This window comes from Athalia rosae, chromosome 3 (genome assembly GCF_917208135.1).
Source record: "Athalia rosae chromosome 3, iyAthRosa1.1, whole genome shotgun sequence".
In the NCBI taxonomy this organism is placed as follows: domain Eukaryota; kingdom Metazoa; phylum Arthropoda; class Insecta; order Hymenoptera; family Athaliidae; genus Athalia; species Athalia rosae.
In genome coordinates, this window is record NC_064028.1 from 24012713 (window position 1) to 24034187 (window position 21475).

At 38.8% G+C, this 21475-nt stretch overlaps 1 protein-coding gene across 1 annotated transcript; it reads right to left on the bottom strand.

Annotated features, from left to right (window-relative positions):
- Nucleotides 1-571: 571 nt before the first annotated feature.
- LOC105686807 (transcription factor Sp3) lies at nucleotides 572-20944 on the bottom strand. The gene is made up of 2 exons (XM_012401942.3): nucleotides 19076-20944; nucleotides 572-4180 (listed from the first exon to the last, which is right to left on the bottom strand). The coding sequence occupies exon 2, from the start codon at nucleotides 4013-4015 to the stop codon at nucleotides 1898-1900; it is 2118 nt and encodes a 705-aa protein (XP_012257365.2). The 5' UTR covers nucleotides 4016-4180; nucleotides 19076-20944; the 3' UTR covers nucleotides 572-1897.
- Nucleotides 20945-21475: the final 531 nt, after the last annotated feature.

Sequence of the window (21475 nt, forward strand, 5' to 3'; positions counted from 1 at the left end):
ATTATGATTGTAATTATTTTCATCGCAATTAATATTATCGTTACATTCATATTGGTGTTGTGGATATTTAAAATAATTATACTACGATTACAATTTATCATGTCTGTGTGTGTGTGTGTGTGTGTGTCTGTGTGTTTATTACATATTATGAATTGTAGATAGTACATATGTATAGTTGGACGTATTTATATAATAATAATAATAATAATAATAAAAATGATCATTATTATTGAATATTGGCAAGATAACGCTTTGCGACGCATTATTTTACGCTGATACAAATAACACACATATATAGGGGACGGCGAGGCAAAGCAGGGTAGCGGGGCAAAATGAGGTAAATTTTTTTTTCAAAACGATCGAAAAAGACTTCAACCTTATTTCAGACTTGACAATTATTTTTTTTTTCTTATAATTAATTTCAATGAAATATTGGTGTCAATGACTTTCAATGTTACCAAACTTTTTATCAATCATATCCAATGAAATTATAATTATTTTTTCTGTTTCACAGTAACTGAAAATATTTGTTATTCACGTCAAATACAAATAAAAGAGAGAAGTTTCATCGTATTTAAATTTCACAAAGCTCAAGCACCCTACTTTGCCCAGCCTTACACTACATATATAAATATATAATACCTATATACATTAAGTCGATCGAAACGGGGATTGAAAAATAAAATAGAATAAAATTAAAAAAAAAAAAAAGTAAGAAATATTGTCAACGTTGAACGTTGTAATTTATTTATAAATTCAACATGTAATAGGTACGTATATTATTATATAATGTATGCAGAGACATATATTATATAAATATGTATAATATAATGTATAGTATCGTATAATAATCACTCGTTGAGTATGTATCTAAATCACAGCTCGTGCTACTAATTATTTATATGTATATGTAGGTAGTTGCAAAACATAATAATAATAATCATAACAACAATAATGATAACAATAATAAACTTACGTACACACGGGCATGTATATGCTTATAAAAATTATACGTTCATCGATCAGAGATTGTAAATAATTTATTTTACTCCATTTTAATTTTTTTCTCATTTTTCTTCTCGTTTCTGTACATTGATCTTTTTCATTCGTGCTATAACGAATACCCCTTTTCGAGATTCTTCGAAAACGTACGATTGGCCGTAGATGAAAATCATCATTATTATTATCATACTTATTATTCTTATTATTAATATTATGAGTATTATTATTATCGATTTTATTATTTTGTGAGTTATTCATTCATACGTATCGTGTATTATGTGTTCGTTATTACAATTGTATGTATATCATTATATGATAAAAAAAAAGGTCTTCTTATATAGGAACAAAATTTTAACATGAAAAGTTTTTCGACTATAATATAATTTATTTGAGAGTCATGGTGTCGTTACTTTTTAGAATTTCTTCTTCTCTTTCTTGTTACTTATAATCGTATATTAATTTCTTATGCACTCCAAGCGTGGCTCTACTATATAGAATCTCTTGATGGTGTACTATGAGTAAAAAAAAAACTACGTTTTCCTTTTTTTTATTTTTATTTTTATCGTTATAGCCGATTTATTTTAGAAAGCTCGCCATTTTATGTATATATGTAATTCGAATAATTATAATATAGTATTCGTTAATTATGTACGTAATTAGGAGAGAATAAAAAATTAAAAATGTTCGCTATTCTTTTTTCTGTTTTTTTGTTTTGTGTCCGTTTTCATATAGAAAGACGAATAAAAAACTGAGAAAAAAAAAAACAATTCGTATCGCGGTATAAATGTTTCTATACTTTATTTGTATATAGGCATATATTATTAATTAATTTCTTTATAAATATTCAGAATATTTTTTTGAACTTCTTAAAAAAAAAACACTAAATCATTAGCGGCTAACTGCTTGCGGAATTATTGCACGTTGCAGCGTTTACCTGATCCACATTGTTGGCATGCGTTTGGGTTCTTGCTGCGGATTGTGGTTGTTGTTGTTGTTGTTGCTGTTGAGGTGGTACGACGACAGTGGTTGTTTCTGGTACAGTTGAATTGTTTTGGTTAACGTTCGTAGGCGAAGCTGAAGCAGACGTGTTGACGGTTACGGATGTTGTCGAAGTTGCCGTTGTACCTCCAACGTTTGTCGACGGTTTTTGAGCAACGTGAGTTTGATAATGTTTAGCTAAGTGTGCTTTTTGACGAAAACTTTTACCGCATAACGAACAAGCGAAAGGTTTTTCTCCGGTGTGCGTTCTGATGTGTACGTTCACACTGTATTTGTCTTTGAAACCTTTACTGCATATACTACAATAATGTAAAGATCTTTCTTTGCGTTGTACACTACCTGGAGAACCACCGCTTCCTTGTTGTTGACTATTGCCGTTTGTGTTACCTGAATTACCACCGTTACCACCGCCACCTCCTCCCCCACCTCCTCCCCCTCCGCCACTCGAGTTATTTCCGTTTCTGTTCACTCGTCTGATGTACTTTTTCGCCGGTTTTGTACTCGGGGCCGATACCGGTCTCGTTGGTGGTGATATTTGGATCTGGTTATTGCCGGTTTCCGGATCCTGTCGAACCGAACTCTGACCTCCTATCACCGTTTCCTGTTGACCGGACGTCACCACGGTTACCGTACTCACTTGACTCAAATCTGCCGGCAACGTTATGGTACCGAGACTTCCGCTCGCCGGATCCAAAGTGTACATCACAGTCGTTGTTGCCGATACGTTGCACACGGGTTCAAGGTTACAATAGGACTCCACGACTTCGTTCGCGATGCTTTTCAATTTCTCGTAATCCCCGGGACGATACGTGGTCGCGTCAAGTTGAGACAGTAGCAAATCTTCTTCCGTACAGGGATGCATACTCTCGTCCGTCTGGTGATCCGTTAATATCTGAACGTGAGAAGGTGCCCCGGTCGTCGATCCTTGAAGAGTTGCCAAAGTGGGTGTTTGTGAATTATTCAAGGACGAGGAGGTGACGACTTGAGCATTCGTTCCGGAGTACAATTTACCCTGAAGAGCGCTTCGTAGTAAACTTTCGGCCGAATCGTTGGCGGCGTTGTCCGGCAAGTGGTTTTGATCGGATAACTTCCAATCGTTGTTGTTGTCTCCCGTACCGGGAGGCCCCGCGGACAACGTTCTGCTGCAGGTTATTTCTTTGCTTTCGACGAAACCGCTGTCCTCGGTCGAGTATTGGGAGGTCATAGCCGCTACCGGTATGACGTGGAACCTGTCGTTCCTCGATGATTCGGCGACGGAATCCTGGTCGTGGTCGTTGGAGGGGTCGAGGTTCAGGATCGCGTCCAGATCGAGATTCGGCCGAAGTGACCAAGACTCGCCCGATGTCGGCGCGGGACTCTTGCAACAGTCCAGAGCGTCCATCGAGTTAGCGTCGTTGTTCAGTACGGTAAGAGTGTAAATTGCACCGTCTGTGTTCTGTCGGTGATTTCCAGGTGTGATGCAACCGCCCCGTACAACGGCGTTGTCCGCGCCCTGAACCACGCCGTCGCCACCGTGACCTTGGGAATGTTGATTCGTCGTTGTCGACCAACAATATTTGCTGAGATCTTCGAGTAATATGCTGCAGGTTTGCTCCTTTCCTTCGTCCCCCCAATAATCGCAGTCCGGTTGATCCATGGCTACGTCCGTGTTCTGCACCACGCACACGTGGTTTCGATTGTGATTGTGATTGTGGTGGTGATGGTGGTGATGGTGCGTCAGAGATCCGGTGATCGTCGAAACCGGTGGAAGCGCCGTGAGCGTGTTATTGTTCGTTTCCTTGACGAAGGAAGACGGGTGTAAGTCGTGCCTCGAGTCGTGCGAGTCCTGCCTCGAATCCTGGAGGAAACTGACACCGATGCTCCGGCAAGACGAACGATGAAGAAAACCCTCCTCGTCCGAAACCGTGTCGCCGGGAGCACCGTGAGGGGCTGGCGATACGACGAAATCGAAAAAGTCCGTCTTCCCGAGGTCTTCGTTTCCACCCCCCGGTGCGAACGCCTCCGTTATATCCATCGCGATGTTGCCGATATTTTCAGGGTGTCGATTAAAAAACTTTCTTCGAATGAATCTCTGCTGTTGAAATCGTTGTGATTCTTCCCGATATCAAACGACTTGAAAACTCTTCGCGTTCCCCGCTGTCCCTTTTTCCATCCTCGGGTATGACGCGCCGGGAAAAGTCTGCAACAAAAAGTCACGACTGGATTAATTTTCAAGGTTCCCGAAAGAGGAACAAAAAATTATCCGGATTACGGATCTCTGCGCGATATTATACGATTTACTCATTATCAGTTCACGTTGCACGGCTCTTATTCCAACTGCTACCGGTGCTGTTGCTGCTACCGCCATTAATGACCGGGTGGATGCCCTATATTTTATGCACGGTGCACACCGCCGTTGAGTTGCTAGTTTTTCGTAACATATTCAGTACGAATGTCTATAGCCGCTACGTACGTATACGTGGACGTACGTACACATGTGCTAGCATCGTACGCGTGTATATATTGTGCAAAGGCATATAATACTAGAAAACCATACAGACATTCGGTCGGACGGATACTAGTCGGTAAGACTATCCATGCAGCGTATAGGATGCTGGATATAGTTGGTAGGCGCGCACCAGTTGGTAGGCACTAGGTCGAAGACCAGCTCAACATACTCGTAAGGCGTGGGAACGCAATATGCCCGCTTATAAATTCAGTGTATAAACCTCCTTCGGGTATAGGTACATAAGCTACGGTATAAGTAACAAGCAGGAATCGAGCAACGAGCTAAACCGAGCGCCCCGTGCTGCCGGTGCCGAGGAGACACATCGAGCTAAGTGCAACTTGCGCAACCCTTCCAACGGCTCTAAGCAACGCATACTTCGACGGCCCGACGAGTGTAAGTGTGGTATCAACGATCGCGTATACACCGAGTCAACCTGCACAGGATTCACGTGTGTTTGCGCAGTGAGTCAAGAAGTCTGGAGGTATATCGAAGCGAGTTTTTATAGAAATCGGCAAAAATTCGATCGATCGATATCGCGAGAAAAAATTCTTCCGCAATGTCCACTCGTCGACGTATACGAATCGGTAAATTTTTAACCGCGTCGATCGCTGGAACTCAAGAAAGTCCGAACACCGACCTTTTTTTATATTCTCTTCAGAAAACCGACGGCCGATTTTTAGGTGACACACAAATGGATCGATAACCCACAACGAAATTTTCCACGACTGATTTATTCATTTATTTAGTTGAGTAGTCAGAACTCGATCGATCGTAAGATTTTCACGTGTCGACTTATATGAATCGGTAAAAATTTGGTGGATCATTAATAACGCGGGTAAATATTCTTCGACCGAGTTGTCACCCGGAGTGACATACAAATCGGCAAGGTGGAATCGACGTGAGTATAACTCATAAAAGATTCTTTCCGATACTTTTTTTTTTTTTCATCGTATCGGTCCTACACCTTTACCGTTGGATTCGATGAATATGCCGCGATATGTATTTAACTCTCAATTGAGAATCGGCCGATCGTTTTACGGCCAGTTTTATACGCGGTAATGATACGGCGATGGTTTATCGGTTAATTAGCCGAGTAATTTCACCTAGTGTTTCCCGGTCCCTCGTTGTTTTTCCGTTGTTTCTACCCACCACGGGCATCCCGTGGTGCCCTCGGGCGATACCGACAACGCGCCGGTTTCTCTCTGTAAACTTGTGGCATTGCGGAGGACTGAGGAAAAAAGATATAAGTCAAAAGTACGAAAGGCGCAATAAAAATAACCATCGTGGCAGGTTATGATGAAAATACGATCGCACGTGGTAATGAAAATAAAATGAAAAAAATTGAGCGAAGAATTTTTAATTGAAAAAGAAAAGAAACCAGAAAACTCGTACGAAATAAAAAAAAAAAAAAAAAAACTAAGAATATAAAAAAATGAGATAACATTAAAGGGAAATCGCCGTTAGTCGTCGGGCTTAACGAAGAGATCGGTATAATTGCTGAAATAAAAATCGTTGGTGGAGCAATGAAAACAGAAGCCTGCAGCGCACCGAGGAGCCGTATATTTCGTTATTGAAAAACGTTCGTCCGAAAGATGAAACAAATAAAATAATTATTTATGTAGGAGAAAAAGAAAAAAAAAAAAAGAAATGATCGGTGCGACGGCTCGCAACCGCGCGAGCATAAACCAATAATCTCGCGAGTCTCGATCTCTGAACTTCGGACGAGTAAAATAACGGAGATCGAACGATCTGCAGTGCGGATGAGGACTGCCGCACTTTCTCTATTTACTACTATGCTATACATATATATCTATATATATGTATAATATACGAAGTGCGAGAAAACTTAACGTGCGTTTCGGACTCGACTCGACGGATTAAATCAGGCACAGCTGATTAGACGCGACAATCGGCATACCAATCGCTGCAAAATCGTAAAGAAATCTTTGAAAAAAAATCGGCGAAAAAGATTCCGGGAGGGGGTAAATTATGCTGCAAAAAGTATAAGACACCCTTTTTTTTTTTTCTTATCGCGTGGGTCACCAGCTCCCGGTATAGCAGCTGGTCAGCCGCGATCGTCCGTTAATATGCCAGTTTCTGCCCACGTGCATCAGACATAAAAATTTCCGAGTATTGAGTTAACCGAGATGAGTCGAGTTTGTTGCCCTAGAAAACTGTAACGAACTCAGAGCCGCGTTATGGAGACCTAATTACTAATTAGTGGGCAGGTACTCAGTTGCAGCACGTGTAGGCTATATAATTCGGTCTCAAACTTATCAAGCTTACTTATGTCAAGTTGAACTGTACACAGATGCAGGCAGCAGATAGCACGTATAGTTGTTCTGACCCACTTGAAAATAGCCGGCTAATTTTTCAATCCATTTTAGAGATTTCTTATTTTTTGTTCGGGTTCTTTTTTCTCCCTTTTTTTCTTCTCTTTGCCTTTTTTTATAAATTATATACCTACTATCGTGTTTTCGCGTCCCTTCTTGGATTGAGGTTTGTAATACGTACGTCGGTTTTTTTTTTTTTTTCAAAGTTTCTTGCGTCGCAGATACGAGAAGAAAATTGACGTTAGCGAGGAAAATGAAGAGAGAGAAAAAGAAATAAAAAAAAAATAAGATAAAATGGAGAAAAATGAATTGAAAAAATAAAATTAAAAAAACGAGAGGATCCCTCAGAGACGCCGGGTGCATCTAAATGGTAAAGTTTTGTAGCTACATCCTGTAGGTACATCTAACATGCTACATATGTATACGATGTGTATATATTTATACAGCACGTATACATCCTACACATGCAGACGCTGGTATTCATAAAATGAAAAATTCAAGTCTTGTTCAAAGCAAAACCAGAATACTAAAATGCAATGTATTTAAGATACGTATGGGTATATACCCATATACATGCTCATGTGTATATAAGCGGTTTGTTAATTCTGCGTTGAGACTTTGAGGGCTGCAGCAGCAGCAGCAGCAGCAGCAGCGGCAACTTGGGATTATAGTAGCATCGGTATAAACTTGTGTACCGTCATCGTCCATCTTTTGATACGTGCAAGAACGTGGAGAATATATTTTAAGACATATGTAAGTTGTTATTTCTATCTAAAACGTCGTAGCATTCGTCAATCAAAGTCTGAAAAAAAAAAAAAAACTGAAAAAAATCAGCCAATAAAGATGCGACTTAATCAGTTGAAATGAGAATAAAAATTCCGTAACTTAATTAAGTAGTATCAATTAAGCATACGAAAACAACTTGGAAACCATAAAAAAAAAAAAAAAATCCAAATTCGATCGAATCTCACCCGAATCTCTTGGCATATACGTATCGACACGGGTAAAAAATAGCGATCAGAAAATTTGTGAAATCGATAAATCTGACTTCCTGAGAACTGATATACTGTGACTATAATATTCATATGGAATACTAAGGGATCAGAAATGGTAAACTTACACCCGTATGTAAGGTGTTCATATAGTATACGCCGTTAGTTACACATATGTCTTCTATTTAGCTATAGAATATTAATAAATTGTACCGTGAGACCGCTGGAGATGATTTCATATCGTATTACTTTGAGTTAATCATATACGTGCACATACTCGTGTGTGGCTGTAAGATTTTCTTCGTTTTTAATTTCTAACATATAAACACACATAAAACATGAATAAATAATACACATTATACATATATGTATGTCTACGAATATTATAAACTGATGGTGGAAAATTACAGAATTTAATTATTAGTTTCTTTTTCTTCGACCGATTAATTTTTTTTTTCTTACTCTTTTCTTTTCTTTCTTTCCAATTATATCAATTAATTAAAAAACAAAAAGACACGTTTAATCCGTCCATATTGAGTTATATACTTATATCACTAAATTACTATCTTTTTAATTTCTTTATTTTAATTACGGTTGAATGTATTTGGAATAAAATTAAAGAAAAAAAAAAAATAAATGGAATTATTGAGAAAAAAAAAGCTTGGCACAACAAACGAAACTCACACGAACATGTTTTTATATTCCATATGATGCATACGTATATATGCATATGTGATTTTATAACACACGCTATAATGCGCATGGTCGTCCATTTCTCTGCTGCCGAAGAGAAATCTGTTTTGAGACTCAACCCAACCTTAACTAAAAGTTGATTCTATGATATATACTATGTGGTATTTCTAATATATATATATATAATTACACATAGAGGTATGTAAGTACCTGCGATTACGAACAGATCTCAGTTGTATTTTTAAATCTTAAAAATTTTTTTTTGCATTTCTTTTCTATCTTTTTCTACTGCACAGCATCTACGAGCGTGTGTGTTCTCATTCGACGAAGGAATGACGGGGGGGAGGAGAGATAAAAGTTTTATTGGATGAAAAAAATCGAAGACAGAAAAATTGAAGCAGAAGAAAAAAAGAAATTCGAAATTCTACCTCTATGGGTGAATTGAAAAAAAAGCTGTACAAACGCCAGCGACAAATTCGGGCACCTCATACCACGACGAGAACGACGAAAATATTGCCCAGCTCCGAGCTGGCCTAGAGGCGTTTATTTTGCAATTCAGTAGAAATCTCCAGTTGAGTCAGTCGTGCGCGACCAACACGGCCGACCCTAGCTGTATACCATACCACTTAAATCGTACGTACGTACCGTAGAAGCAGAATTAGTATGTTATAAATATACGTACAGGTAGAACTATAACTTATATCTTACACGTGTATATACCTCTGCACGATAGAGCCGCGAGAAAATATGATCGAATGGAGAGAAGAAAAAAAGAAGTTGGATTTTAATTTTTTTTTTTTTCTAATTTGTATCAGCTCCTTATTTATTTTACCTCTTTTTTTTTCTTTCTTTCCGAACAATCTCGGTCTAACAATAGGCTTGTATATTACAGCTGACCCATTTTCGCTGGGATTGAAGGAGATGATCGTAAATTTTTGACAGAGGAAATATACATTCGTGTATACGTATATGTACAGGTTTGTACAGATAACTTCCTGTACATAATGTGAACGAATGTGTTAGACAGTTAAGGTCCTTTATGTCGAGGTCGTTATAATGTTGTCGGGACTATACCGTGAGGAACAATAAGGTGTAGTAATCAGGTGTGTACGTGTAGTGGTAGATAGATCTCGGAATCGTCGATCGAAAAATTAATCCTTGATGCGGCGGGCTGCGAATCACATTTGCTACGGAGTTGCAGGTCCTTCGAGATGCGGATTGGTATTCATGAGAATCGCGAATACAGCGTCTGACGGCGAGAAAAAAAATAAAAATAAAAATAAACGAATTCTAAAAACTTGATTTATATATTTTCGTTACGGTGATGACGACCCCCAAATTATATACTATCCCGGTTCTAAGTATTCGAGAAAGAAGAAGGAAAAAAGAGGAAGAGCAAAAAACGTCAGTGTCAGTCGATCGCCAGTCCTCGACACTATCATTGTCATTTTATGACCTCGCACCTCGCCAGGGACACATTACTGTAAGGTATCTTTTCACAGACACGACATTCGTCACGGAAACACCACGTTTCGCCGTTGCCATTGATCCGGAGCGAATCGTAGACAGTGTAATAAGCAGTTCTTCTTTTTTTTTTTTTTTGGGGCCTTTTTTCCACTCGTTTTATCTTTACTTCCTGTAACGATTAATCACTATAGGTACCTATCGTTTGATAGGATTAATCATCGCGGCACAGAATTCGATGTAAGTCGTTACGGATCCGTTGGCTCCGGTGCAATTCAAAAAATGTGTTTGGAATGGCATAGTGACCGAAAAATTGTTGCTCAGTGCTCGTTACAATTTTACAACCAGTCGATGTTCGCTGAAACTTAATGTTAGATGAAGAAAAAATGCAAAAGATCGATCGGCGATAACACATAGTATATGGCGATAACATTCAAACCAGTGACGATCGATCGATTTGAATTGATTTGGTTTCTTTTTTTTTGACGACTAACGGAATGCGGCTTTCATTCGGTTCTCTAAAGTCGGGAATATTTTTTTTCTACTTTCGGAAGAGCATACTCAACAAACATGCAACTGTAGAGAATCAGTTCTCAAATACCAGGGGAAGAAGGAACGAATATTACAAAATAAGCGATATCGTGAAGCCGAGTGCTTTGTTCGAGTACGAGTCCGAACTACGTACAAAAAATTGTTTCTCATTTGAGAAAATAAAAAACCATTGGTGCCAACCACCTCAAAACTGGTTCGCAGCCAATTATCGCTTTTCTTCTCTTTGTTTCTACTTTTTGAACCGAAGACCGACGTTGCGAAAAAATGTAATTAAAATCCATCACAACAAACGAGATTACGGAAAAAGAAAAACGCAACAATTTGGAATATCTACGTACAGTATGTTGTGGATCCAAAGTAAAAGAAAAAAAAAATTTGAAAAAAGAACAGAACTCAATCGTTCGCATATGGTAATTAAACGTCGTTTCACAAAGTACAAGAATTTCCGAAAAACTGGATTCCGAAGCTCTAATAACCTGGATTAAAAAATGCATACATGTGGCTTACATATTGCCAAGGATCGTTTCTATCGAAAAGTGGACGTAAGCGATCGAAAATCCTAGAGGCAAAAATTTCTAATGAAAACGACAAAAAAAGCTCAAAAAGCTCTCTAAGGATCCCGTTCATTCTTTCTTTCATACGATCGATTTTTTTGTTCCTCCGAGATCATCGTTCGACGTTTGTAACTCTAAACTATTTCCCCGTGTACACACGGTGTGTAGATTTCAAAATATCGCCGATCGGAATTTCAGCATTGGCGTGTAAGAGTTACACTTTTTCTACAAAGTTAGTCATCCCGCATCCGTATGGCAGCGGCGGTCTTACGGAATCGAATGAACCGACCAAAGATAGTACCGATGATCGCGAGTCGGTTATCCGTTTACAATATATAATACCCCCGTGTCTGAGTGTAGGTATTTACAAAGGCTGCAAGAGCAGCCATATACCGTACCTATATCTACGCGCGCTGTAAGGATCAGCTATACATACATATAACCTATTTACTTAATAACCGACAGAACGATACTAGGTACAACTAGATAGAACGAACGTCGGACTCGCTCTTCAGCCGCAGGAGCGCGGTCCGAATATTGCGCAACTGTATACCTATACCGTATAACTATACCGATGGCAAGTCCGCCTACATAGCCCCGAGCTGTCATGACTCGCTTTAGTATTTTAACTCGCGTTACGAGACGTACCTTTACAGTACCCTACCTAACCCGACCTACACAATTGCACGCGAAACACATACGTACACACCCAATACCGCTGCGTATCTATGCTGTACTATTAAATACCTACCTGTTGCCTGAATTATACTATGATACACATTTTATAATAAATTCAATTGCCTTACCGAGAAACCGCGCGCATGATAACCATTGTAACGATCGGTGCACAAGAATAATTATCGGCGTCCGTGATGCGGAGTATAATAAAAATCGTACGGCAAAGATATCTCGCTTGATACGATGTATATCTGTGTTATATCGCGTATATCGGATTCTGAATTCAGATTCGATGGAAAAAAGAGCGAAGAATCGAATGAAAAGGAAGGGGAGAAGCGGGGGGAGGGAAAAATTGAATTTCATGAAACTGATCGGTTATTTTCTCACGCGAGTAATCGCGATACAATAACCGTCGTCGATATAACTATTAGCGGGTGATAATCTGCAGGGTTAACGTGCTTTATGGTTTCTCATATGTATGTACATCACGTGATTTAGTTTTAACGATGACGTCATCCCGGGATCTACGTGTACGTACACATTTACACGTACACTCAAAGGTTGACAAACGAGATATATCTCTTCTGTAAATACATTTACAACCACATACCTACGTACAAGCTATAGCTGAAACTACGCGATGATCATATAGTTGCGTTTAGTTCTTTTGCCGGTTATACAGCTCCTGCTCATACATATTTTGCGCAATCGATTAGTCAGTCGCTACACAGTCAACCGTAAGTGTACACAAATACCTAGACACGGGTATGTACATTTAACGTCCTATGTATAACGGCGTAAATATTCATGTACACGAATGTACAAATTATATAAATTCTAATACATAGGTGTACGTTCAATGTCATATCCTACAGCGTACACCATGAGATCGTGAAGATATACGTGGGAGGATGTTGATGAAAATTGTTGGAAGTAACGAAAAAAAATAAATGAATAAAAAAATTGACCAGCTAATTAAGCAAATAGACAACCTTAACGCCGATCGTTCGAACTGGATCAACCTGATATATCGGTACACGTTTTATATAAAATTCTTGAACTAAATAAGATTATAAATACGTCCGAAATTATCTACTTATACAATTTCAACCACTCCACTTATTTGCACTACATTATTCAGGCTACGTATGATTGATTAACGATACTGTAAAAATTATACATTTGCAAGAGATAAAATCAAAGTTTTTTTACCATCACCGCTGCAGCACCGCGCTCTTGATACGACGATGATTATCATTATTATAGAATAGTTACAAAAATCGAGATAAAAGAAGAACGAAGAATTCGCAGACCGAAATTTTAATGCCGATAAAACGAAGGAGAAGAAAAAGTCGTCGAGTTACTATAAAGGAAGAAAAGAAGAAAGAGCGGAAGAAAGATGCAAAAAAATTTCCTCCACAAAAATATAAGAAGACAAAAATGAAATGAGTAAATAAATTGTGCCATGATCTTTGCGGATCGTGTAAAGAGACACGAGGGGATATATGTGTATCAGCATACACGTAAAGGACGAATGGCATGTATGTAACTGTCGTTTTTTTTTTCATTTTTCATTTTTTGTTACTTCGGACCGCAATATTCACGCGCGTTCAAAAGCTGACCGTAGCGCGAGTTATTTTTAGAAACTAATATTCGTGTACATGAACATGTATGTGTATCACACGCACGTGTATAAATATATATATGAATACGTATGTAACGACACAGATGTATGTGTACGTGATAATATAAAATGCCGTACGACGTATCGCACGAAACGGCCATTAAATTGTGAATTAGTTTTGCTTGATAGTACAAAAATCTGATTTAAATTCCTGAGTGTATATAATACGTACATCTGTATATCTATATAATTTAATATCCGCGAGTACCCACACCTCATAATTTTATGAATAATCAAAATGAAAGACTCTGGATTAGAAAGAAAAAAAAAACACGTATACAGTTTCACGTTCGGAAATTCCAACACAACTGAACGCACGTTTCGTTCATTCCAACCTTAGGTACTATACATACTTTTATGAATTCTCATCTATATTTTGGAAAACGCACAGCGACAAAGTTTATAGTTTCTAAATCCAGATGTAGATCGAAATTTAAAAATTGGTCGAATCGATTCACATGGAATACTAATCTTGAGTCGAAGTTTTTTACGTCAGTCAAAAATTTTCTCCAATCTATGTATGTACTCGTCGCATTAACACTGTATCTTCAAAGGTATACGTACACAGGTTTTATGAAAATGATTAATTGACATTATTTATTAATTTTCCATTTTTTCTCCTTTTTTTCGTTCCATTCTACGCAACATAGGTACGCACATGAATGTACGGCACCTCTCGGGTTATATTAAACGATTCTATATAGTATTCAATTTTACGAACGATTACATTATTACTCATTAGCTTCAATTCGATTTGACTACATAATAGCTGTCGACCGCGGACTTCGTCAACCGTTTAATTACTGCCTATGTATGTACTTCTATGATTGCACGTCTCAAAACATATGTGTATAATTTCACACGCGTATAGTCAGATCGATAGAACGTATCATACAAAATAAAATTATTATCAAAACGAGTTACAAATACATAGAGGTATATAATTGTGTATATACTGCCTGAAATTGAAGATAAAAATTTCATTATTTTGACACATACATCGTATGTATAATTTCCACGGTGTTCTTGCCACCGTTGCTGTAGCCGGTGCTGACGTTGTTAAGTATTGCGCACGAGAAGAAGGAGAAGAAGGTGGTGGTGGAGGTGGTGGAGGTGGTTGGTGGGTTGCTGCAGAGGAAGCATATGGCGGCATCTGACCCGATGCTCGTTTTACCTGAGCAACCTAAATACCGCGCCCGGGGTTCCGTATAAATAAGTATGTATGTGTACCATGTGTATATATATATATAAATCATTTGACACACTTGTTGCTGCATCGTCGATTCCCGATAAAATCAGAAAATAAGTAAAACAAAAAACCATAAAAATTCAAATTAAATTAAATCAAAAACGCGCCATACGAAACAAAATTATATGCACGCAGGCATGTTAATGCAGATAGATGTACACGGAGGTGGCAATTATATGTATGTGGAGGTTTATCTGATCTTGCTGCAGAACGTCCTCCATATCGCATGTGTCTATTTTTATTTATTCCTTTTACAATCTATATTTCCCTGGTTACCCGTAGCTTTTTTTCTCATTTCATAAATTTAATCCACTCATCACTTTAATTTTTCCATTATTTTATTCGTCCATTTTTCCCTTCGATAAACTTGATCAACGGACACCAAAAAATATATCATAATCATATTTACTGACAATGTCGAAATACTAGGTCACGATGTATACGGGCTATTCATACGTATATATATAGATATATATTTTTTCTGTACTACATAGCTACTCAATCCATATAGCAACGGAATATGCAGTAGCGGTGCATGGTTCTTGTGCGGGCATTGAAGTCTCTCGGGAATTGACTCGATCTAAAAAGTATTTAGCCATCAACCAGCGCTGATCTATACGGACAGATATTACGTGTTGTATTTATAGCTGCGGTCCGGATGCAACGATTTTCTACTCTGAATTATTATCATCATTATTATTAGTAATTTATTTTTTATTTTTTTTCATAACATCAGCGAGTTCAAATTTTTCATGGATGTCGTACATAATAACCGGATAATTATAGGTAGGCACGTATGTACGTACATACGAAGAAAGTGGATCGGTACCTATACCCATGTGTGAAAAATTTTCGAAATCTAATACACGTCATATAATTTCTATTGCCTAGATTTATCTATATAAATGTTTTACGCACTTGAGGACAAAAAATCAAAAAACGAAAACCGAAATAAAGATGGTGATGTTTGACTGGAATATCGATAGGGATATACAAAGTAGGTACAGTTTATTCCGTGTGAGTTTTTTGAATTTCTCACATGCCTGGGTCAATTCGGTGCACCTGTATAGGTTTCTGAAAATTAGGTCAGTTTATAACTGGGAAAAATGAAAGAAGAATAAGAAGAAGAAGCAGATGATGTATTATGAAGTGGTAGGCGATGTACGTACATGTGCGTGAACATATGGGTATATAGGGTGTTCGTCGAGTAGAAAATAGCAGGAAACTGTTTTCAGCCTTCGCGTATATAGTCGCATGTAAACGGGCGGGTATATATAGCGATACGACGGGGGGGGGGACCATCGGGGCAAAACAAAAGAAAGCTCCGAAATGAGGAAGATATGCATCTCATAAAACAGTGAGGCTCGTGGGAGACTTCCAGCTATTGTAAACGTATAAATATGAATATATTCCCGTACAACTCACATGAGCACCTACATATCTTCAAGTAATATATGTGGTGGCAGAAAATGGAGTCGAATTATATGAAACAATTCGTGAAACTTATTGTTAGACCGGAGCGAGAACCAGCAAATTGTCGAATGTTAAAAAGGAAAATGGAAAAACCATTAAGATCATAAAATCGCAGAGTACGACGTCCTCCACAATGAAGATGTTTACGCTGATCAACGTTTTGTGCGCGCGAGTATCTTTTTATTTCTCTCTCTCTCTGTCTCTCTCTCTCCTTTCTTCACGTATATTATGTCTGTCTACTTGTATTTCATATCCGCTGCATGCATGTGTGCGTCGGTATTAAACGTATATAAGTCGGTACGACTGTATGTATTCATATGTATATATATAAATGTTATAATGTATGTACGGCGTATGTACGTGGGTCGGTTTTGCTAGCGCTTGTGGGACAGGTTCTCGACTGTATAGCGCGACTAGCTTAACCAACAGGCAGCTGGATGCAGGATACTCTGACATTTGCTGGGACCGATCGTACCCATAAGCTGATGCCCGCTTTGTAACTTCGTTGGTAACTTCTAGCTGTTCTGCTGCTGCTGCTGCTGCTGCTGATGCTGATGCTGATGTTGCTTATAAAGTTGGAAGTCTCGCGGCAGACCAGGGGTTGCCAGTTTCTGATATCGTGGAGCTACAATTTTTATATAAACTCAATGAAAACTTTCGTAGAAAATTTATTCGGGTATTCGTGGGTCTTCGTGAGTGTGGCAAATTTTCTGTTTTTTTTTTTTTTATCCCCTCGCTGTTTCGATTCATATATTTTATCCGGTGAAACTGTACATGCGTCGACGAAGTTGGCGAACACCTCGCGATCGGCAACTACGTACAGCGTCGTTTCGTTTTTTTCTTTTATACGGCATCTTATTCACGTTACGGAGAAGTGAGAGTAGATTTTTTGAAAACCTGCCCGAAGGAACAAAAAGAATCATATCCTTGTGACAGATGATCGTATGATCACGTAAAACTATATAATGATTATTTTCACGTTATAGAAACCTCGGGCCTTAAGAAAGATTGGATTTCTTTTTTGATCTAATTTTTTGCCTCAAAAATCAAACGAAAATCAAGCAAAACCACGTCGTCGTTTATCTTTCGATCATCTCAAACAAAACTTACATTTCTCGAACGTGATTCATCTTCGAAAAAAAGTATATACCTATATGTACGCCTATTTTCAACTAGGTACACAAAACGAAACTAAATTAGAAAATCTTTCAGTCCTCATTGGGGTGATTTTGGTCATTTTTTCAGAACGATCTCGTTCAAGATTTTTTCCATCTATACTACTCATAACAGTTTACAAATGTATAATATAACCGAGGTTCGTGACCGACCTCCATCGACGACACGATATAGAAATATATCGTACCATACCGATAAAAGTTGCACTGTTATATAGATGCGATCGTGTTGTTTTGTTGCGTTGTATATCGTGTCATACGACTGCATTATTAATTAACCATAATAACGCCCTCGATATGTAGCTACGTTTAATGTGATTAATAAGTATCATGCGGTTACAACGTTGAGTAAAATCTGTATAGATGCATTGTCCACAGCTATAGAGTATACGTATAAGTACGCAACTTATCGAACCGATCTCTAGTCCTAGTCGCTCGCTGATTTTATGTACAGATACACGTTTATTAATATTATATTCGTACATACGTCGCACACTTTCACCACCGCGTGCTCAACCGGGTACCTATATATGCACGCATCAGTCGCAAGACTTATCGATGTAATACATAATTACACACATTATCCTCGGTGCGATAAAAGAACCGTGATCAACGATTTGTCGTATACCAGTGTCCGTCGATTTTTCAAATACGATATCAGTAAAACGCGAGCCAATGAAACCAGAAAAAAACGTGACAAGGATATCCACAAAAAATGTCGTTCTTTCGTTCGTTTTTTCTGTTCCCTCGCGTTCGATTCTTTCGAATCACACCTAATCCCGCGTAATTTTAAAACAAATATTTGTTCACGTGCTGGTGCAGCGCATGTACACGATACACGGGTACGTTATTTAACCAGGGATGTAGAAAATACCAGGTATGCAAATCGACGCGATACCTATACGTGCGCATGTATATCTACATCGGTAGTTTTACCGATCAACCGCGATCGGTACAAAAAGTGCGCGCTCATATACCTCGCGCACTTGTAACAACTTCGGTAGACTGAATCAACGTGGATGTAGTCGAGTACTTGTGATTCTGAAATTAATTACTACGTATATATACCTATTCGTACATTGTACATACTTCAGCGTTACTTTCCGTAAGCGAACGTACACGTATGTACGTACGTGTTATAGCGTATACATAGTTATATGCGGTGGCTCATGGTTTTCTGGACACGAGGAATTTTAGTCAATTACAAATGCAAAGTAGGCTGATTAACTCGTGCAGCTCGGTGGTAGGGGGAGGGAGAAAAAGGAATTTCTTTTTTCTTTTCTCCTTGATCGATCCATCGCGTTCACGGTTTTCGGACGTAGTTAACGGTTTTTCTCTCCGTCGGGTTTGGTTCGATTGTTTCATCGGAGATGCAGATGAGGCGAATAAGAGAGGAGATATTCAGCGCGTTACGAGAGCGCGTTGTTAACCTACGTTGATCAGGTTTGTAACGAGAGACCATATGTCCGGTTGAAAACTGAGACGATGCGGCGATGGTTTTGCAGGCCACGACGGGGGATTGAGTTTTTGGTCAATGTATGTTACCTCGTACGCGGAGGAGATATAATGTACACCGTACGTTCGTGTACACCTGCGTATACGGCGGTGAGAATTTGAAGACCATCGACCGATATACTACGAAACCGTGCTATACGTGTACGTGCGTATATATATATATACTAAACAGAAATGCGGTGCTTAGTTTCGTATTAAGAATATGGGTTAAGGGGTAAACCAACCTTAAAAACCGGTTGATGATATCAGAACTACCGGAGCTCGTGCAGCAGCCGCAACAAACCAGGGGCAGCAGCGGCAGCGACGACGACGAAGAGCAGCAGACGCACCGTAAAACGCGTCCTCTCTGAAAGAATTCCCCGATCGCCTGCTTCAGCAACGGCGCACCACCAAACAGCAAACCGGCTGTTTCCCTCTTTTGTACAGCTAAAAACTTCTCCGGTTATTCCTTTACACATAAAACACTCGAGAAATACTCTGCACCACTTTCCTCCTCGTCAGATTCCGACGTCGACGACGATGTTTTTCTGTTTTTAAAAATTTTCAGTGGTTTGCTCCTCGTCGTTTCTTCCTTTTTTTTATTTTTTTTTTTATTTTTCGTTGATTTCTCTTGTTTGGGGTATTACTTTTTTCTTTTTTTCTCTTTCTTTATACGTCGTTCAATTTTACTTGTTCTGGTCAGCAGCAGCAGCAGCAACCTAAGGAGCAGCAGTGACCTCCATTGTAAAACACTTTTTCTAATTTTTCAACGGTATATCACTCCGTCGAATATATTTTCAAAGAATCCAAGAGAATTCACGTGAGACGAAACAGTGATAATTGAAAAACGAAAAACAGTCGATATTCAAACACTGTACAACGATTATTTTCCCCTTCAAAGAGAACAGCTGCTCGGTTATAAAGCACACTTACTATACGACGTTATGGAAAAATTAAGACGAAATATATCGAACATAACTTCAAATATATTCGGACACTAGTTTTTGGCGTAGATACTGACCGAGCAAAGTTCCCAGATGTCAGATAAGAAGATCAACTTTTTCATTATCGTCGATTACTTTTTTTCTATTATCGATAATCACTTGAACCGACACTTGTTCCTCATAACTTATTTTCAATCTCCTCGTTCGTCAGTGTATCCGCTTAGTTTCATGCAAATCGATCGAACCGCCGAAGAAAACGTAGGAAAAAAAAAATAACGACAAACCGGAAGAGTCCGATCCATTGATCAATGATGATAATCAAGTTTCTTCTTCTTCTTCTTCATATAAATACGGTTCCGGTGTAATTAAGTCTCCAGTATTCAATGATTATTGAATTCAAACGATATTCACCATCATTTTACACATCATTATCATATTCTTTATACGTGTCATTACATGTACGAAACATATATACATGGATATTTTCTTCTTAACAATTTACATTCGTTTGTTCTTATACATATATATTTAATCGAATCTTATTACGTGCACACTCGCGTGTCATGTGATGATTATGTTGTATGTTATATCGTATTATATTGCAATAATCTTTGTACGTACATAAATTTTGTATTTTTCTTCACTGAAAATTTGTATATTCATTTACGACGGTTCGCTACGATTTGTGAGTATAGAAAAGTAATGACGAAAAATAACAAAATAACAATAATAACAATGATGATTAATTTCGCGCACAACTCTTGGGGTCCAGTACGGGGGCCGTCGGCCACAAGAGTGCCAGCCGGTCGGGGGCCTCGCCGAAGACAAAGTTGACTCCGCGAGTACGTCCGTCCGACCGTTGCTCGAGCAACTGTGTGGTATAAGTTGGTAGTGGTTTTGTGGTGGTTAGTAGCCTGCCGTCAGAGAGAATCGAGTCCTGTTGGCTACAGTCTTACCGATATAACGTAAACGCGAACCGCGCGGTCGTACGTTTTACAAAATCACCTGCGCAGTGTACCTTGTTCGCTGCAAGGTAAGTTCTGGGTAGGTAGGTAGGTTGGTATTTTGCCTCGGGGCACCTCCAACGCGTAGCGGTACTTCTAGCTAGTACCACCACCATACCACCACCACCACCACCACCATTTTACCATTACCATTACCATTACCATTACCACCACTACAACGGTACCAACACTGTACCGCCGATCTTACACCACCACTACACCACCACCAACCAACGTCACATCACACCGCATCGTAGTTGTCGTCGTGTCTACTCGTCAACCATGCCACCGCAACGCGCTACGACTTTATGCTTCGATTTATAAGAGTACCGAACGGATAAGTTACCTGAATATACTCGCTTCGATATCATCTTTCCTCTATATTCGTGTATATCAGACCGAAACCGTGCGATATTCTGGTAATCAAGGTAATGGTGCCGATTACCGTATCGCTAGATATCTGCGAATGATGTGGATTCGATCGTTGCCATAAGGGTGCGACTTTTGAACGACATCAAGCCCCTTGGAATTTCTTATAGTTCAGAAACTCCTAGGAATACGATTAGCAACGATCATTGAATATTTAGTGGGGTGCGGTATGCAAAAGTTTGTCTCGCAAAGATTTCTTATACCCGGGCATATGTTCTCCTCGATCTTCTCCAATTGAGATGAGAATTCTTATGATTCACATTTCTCA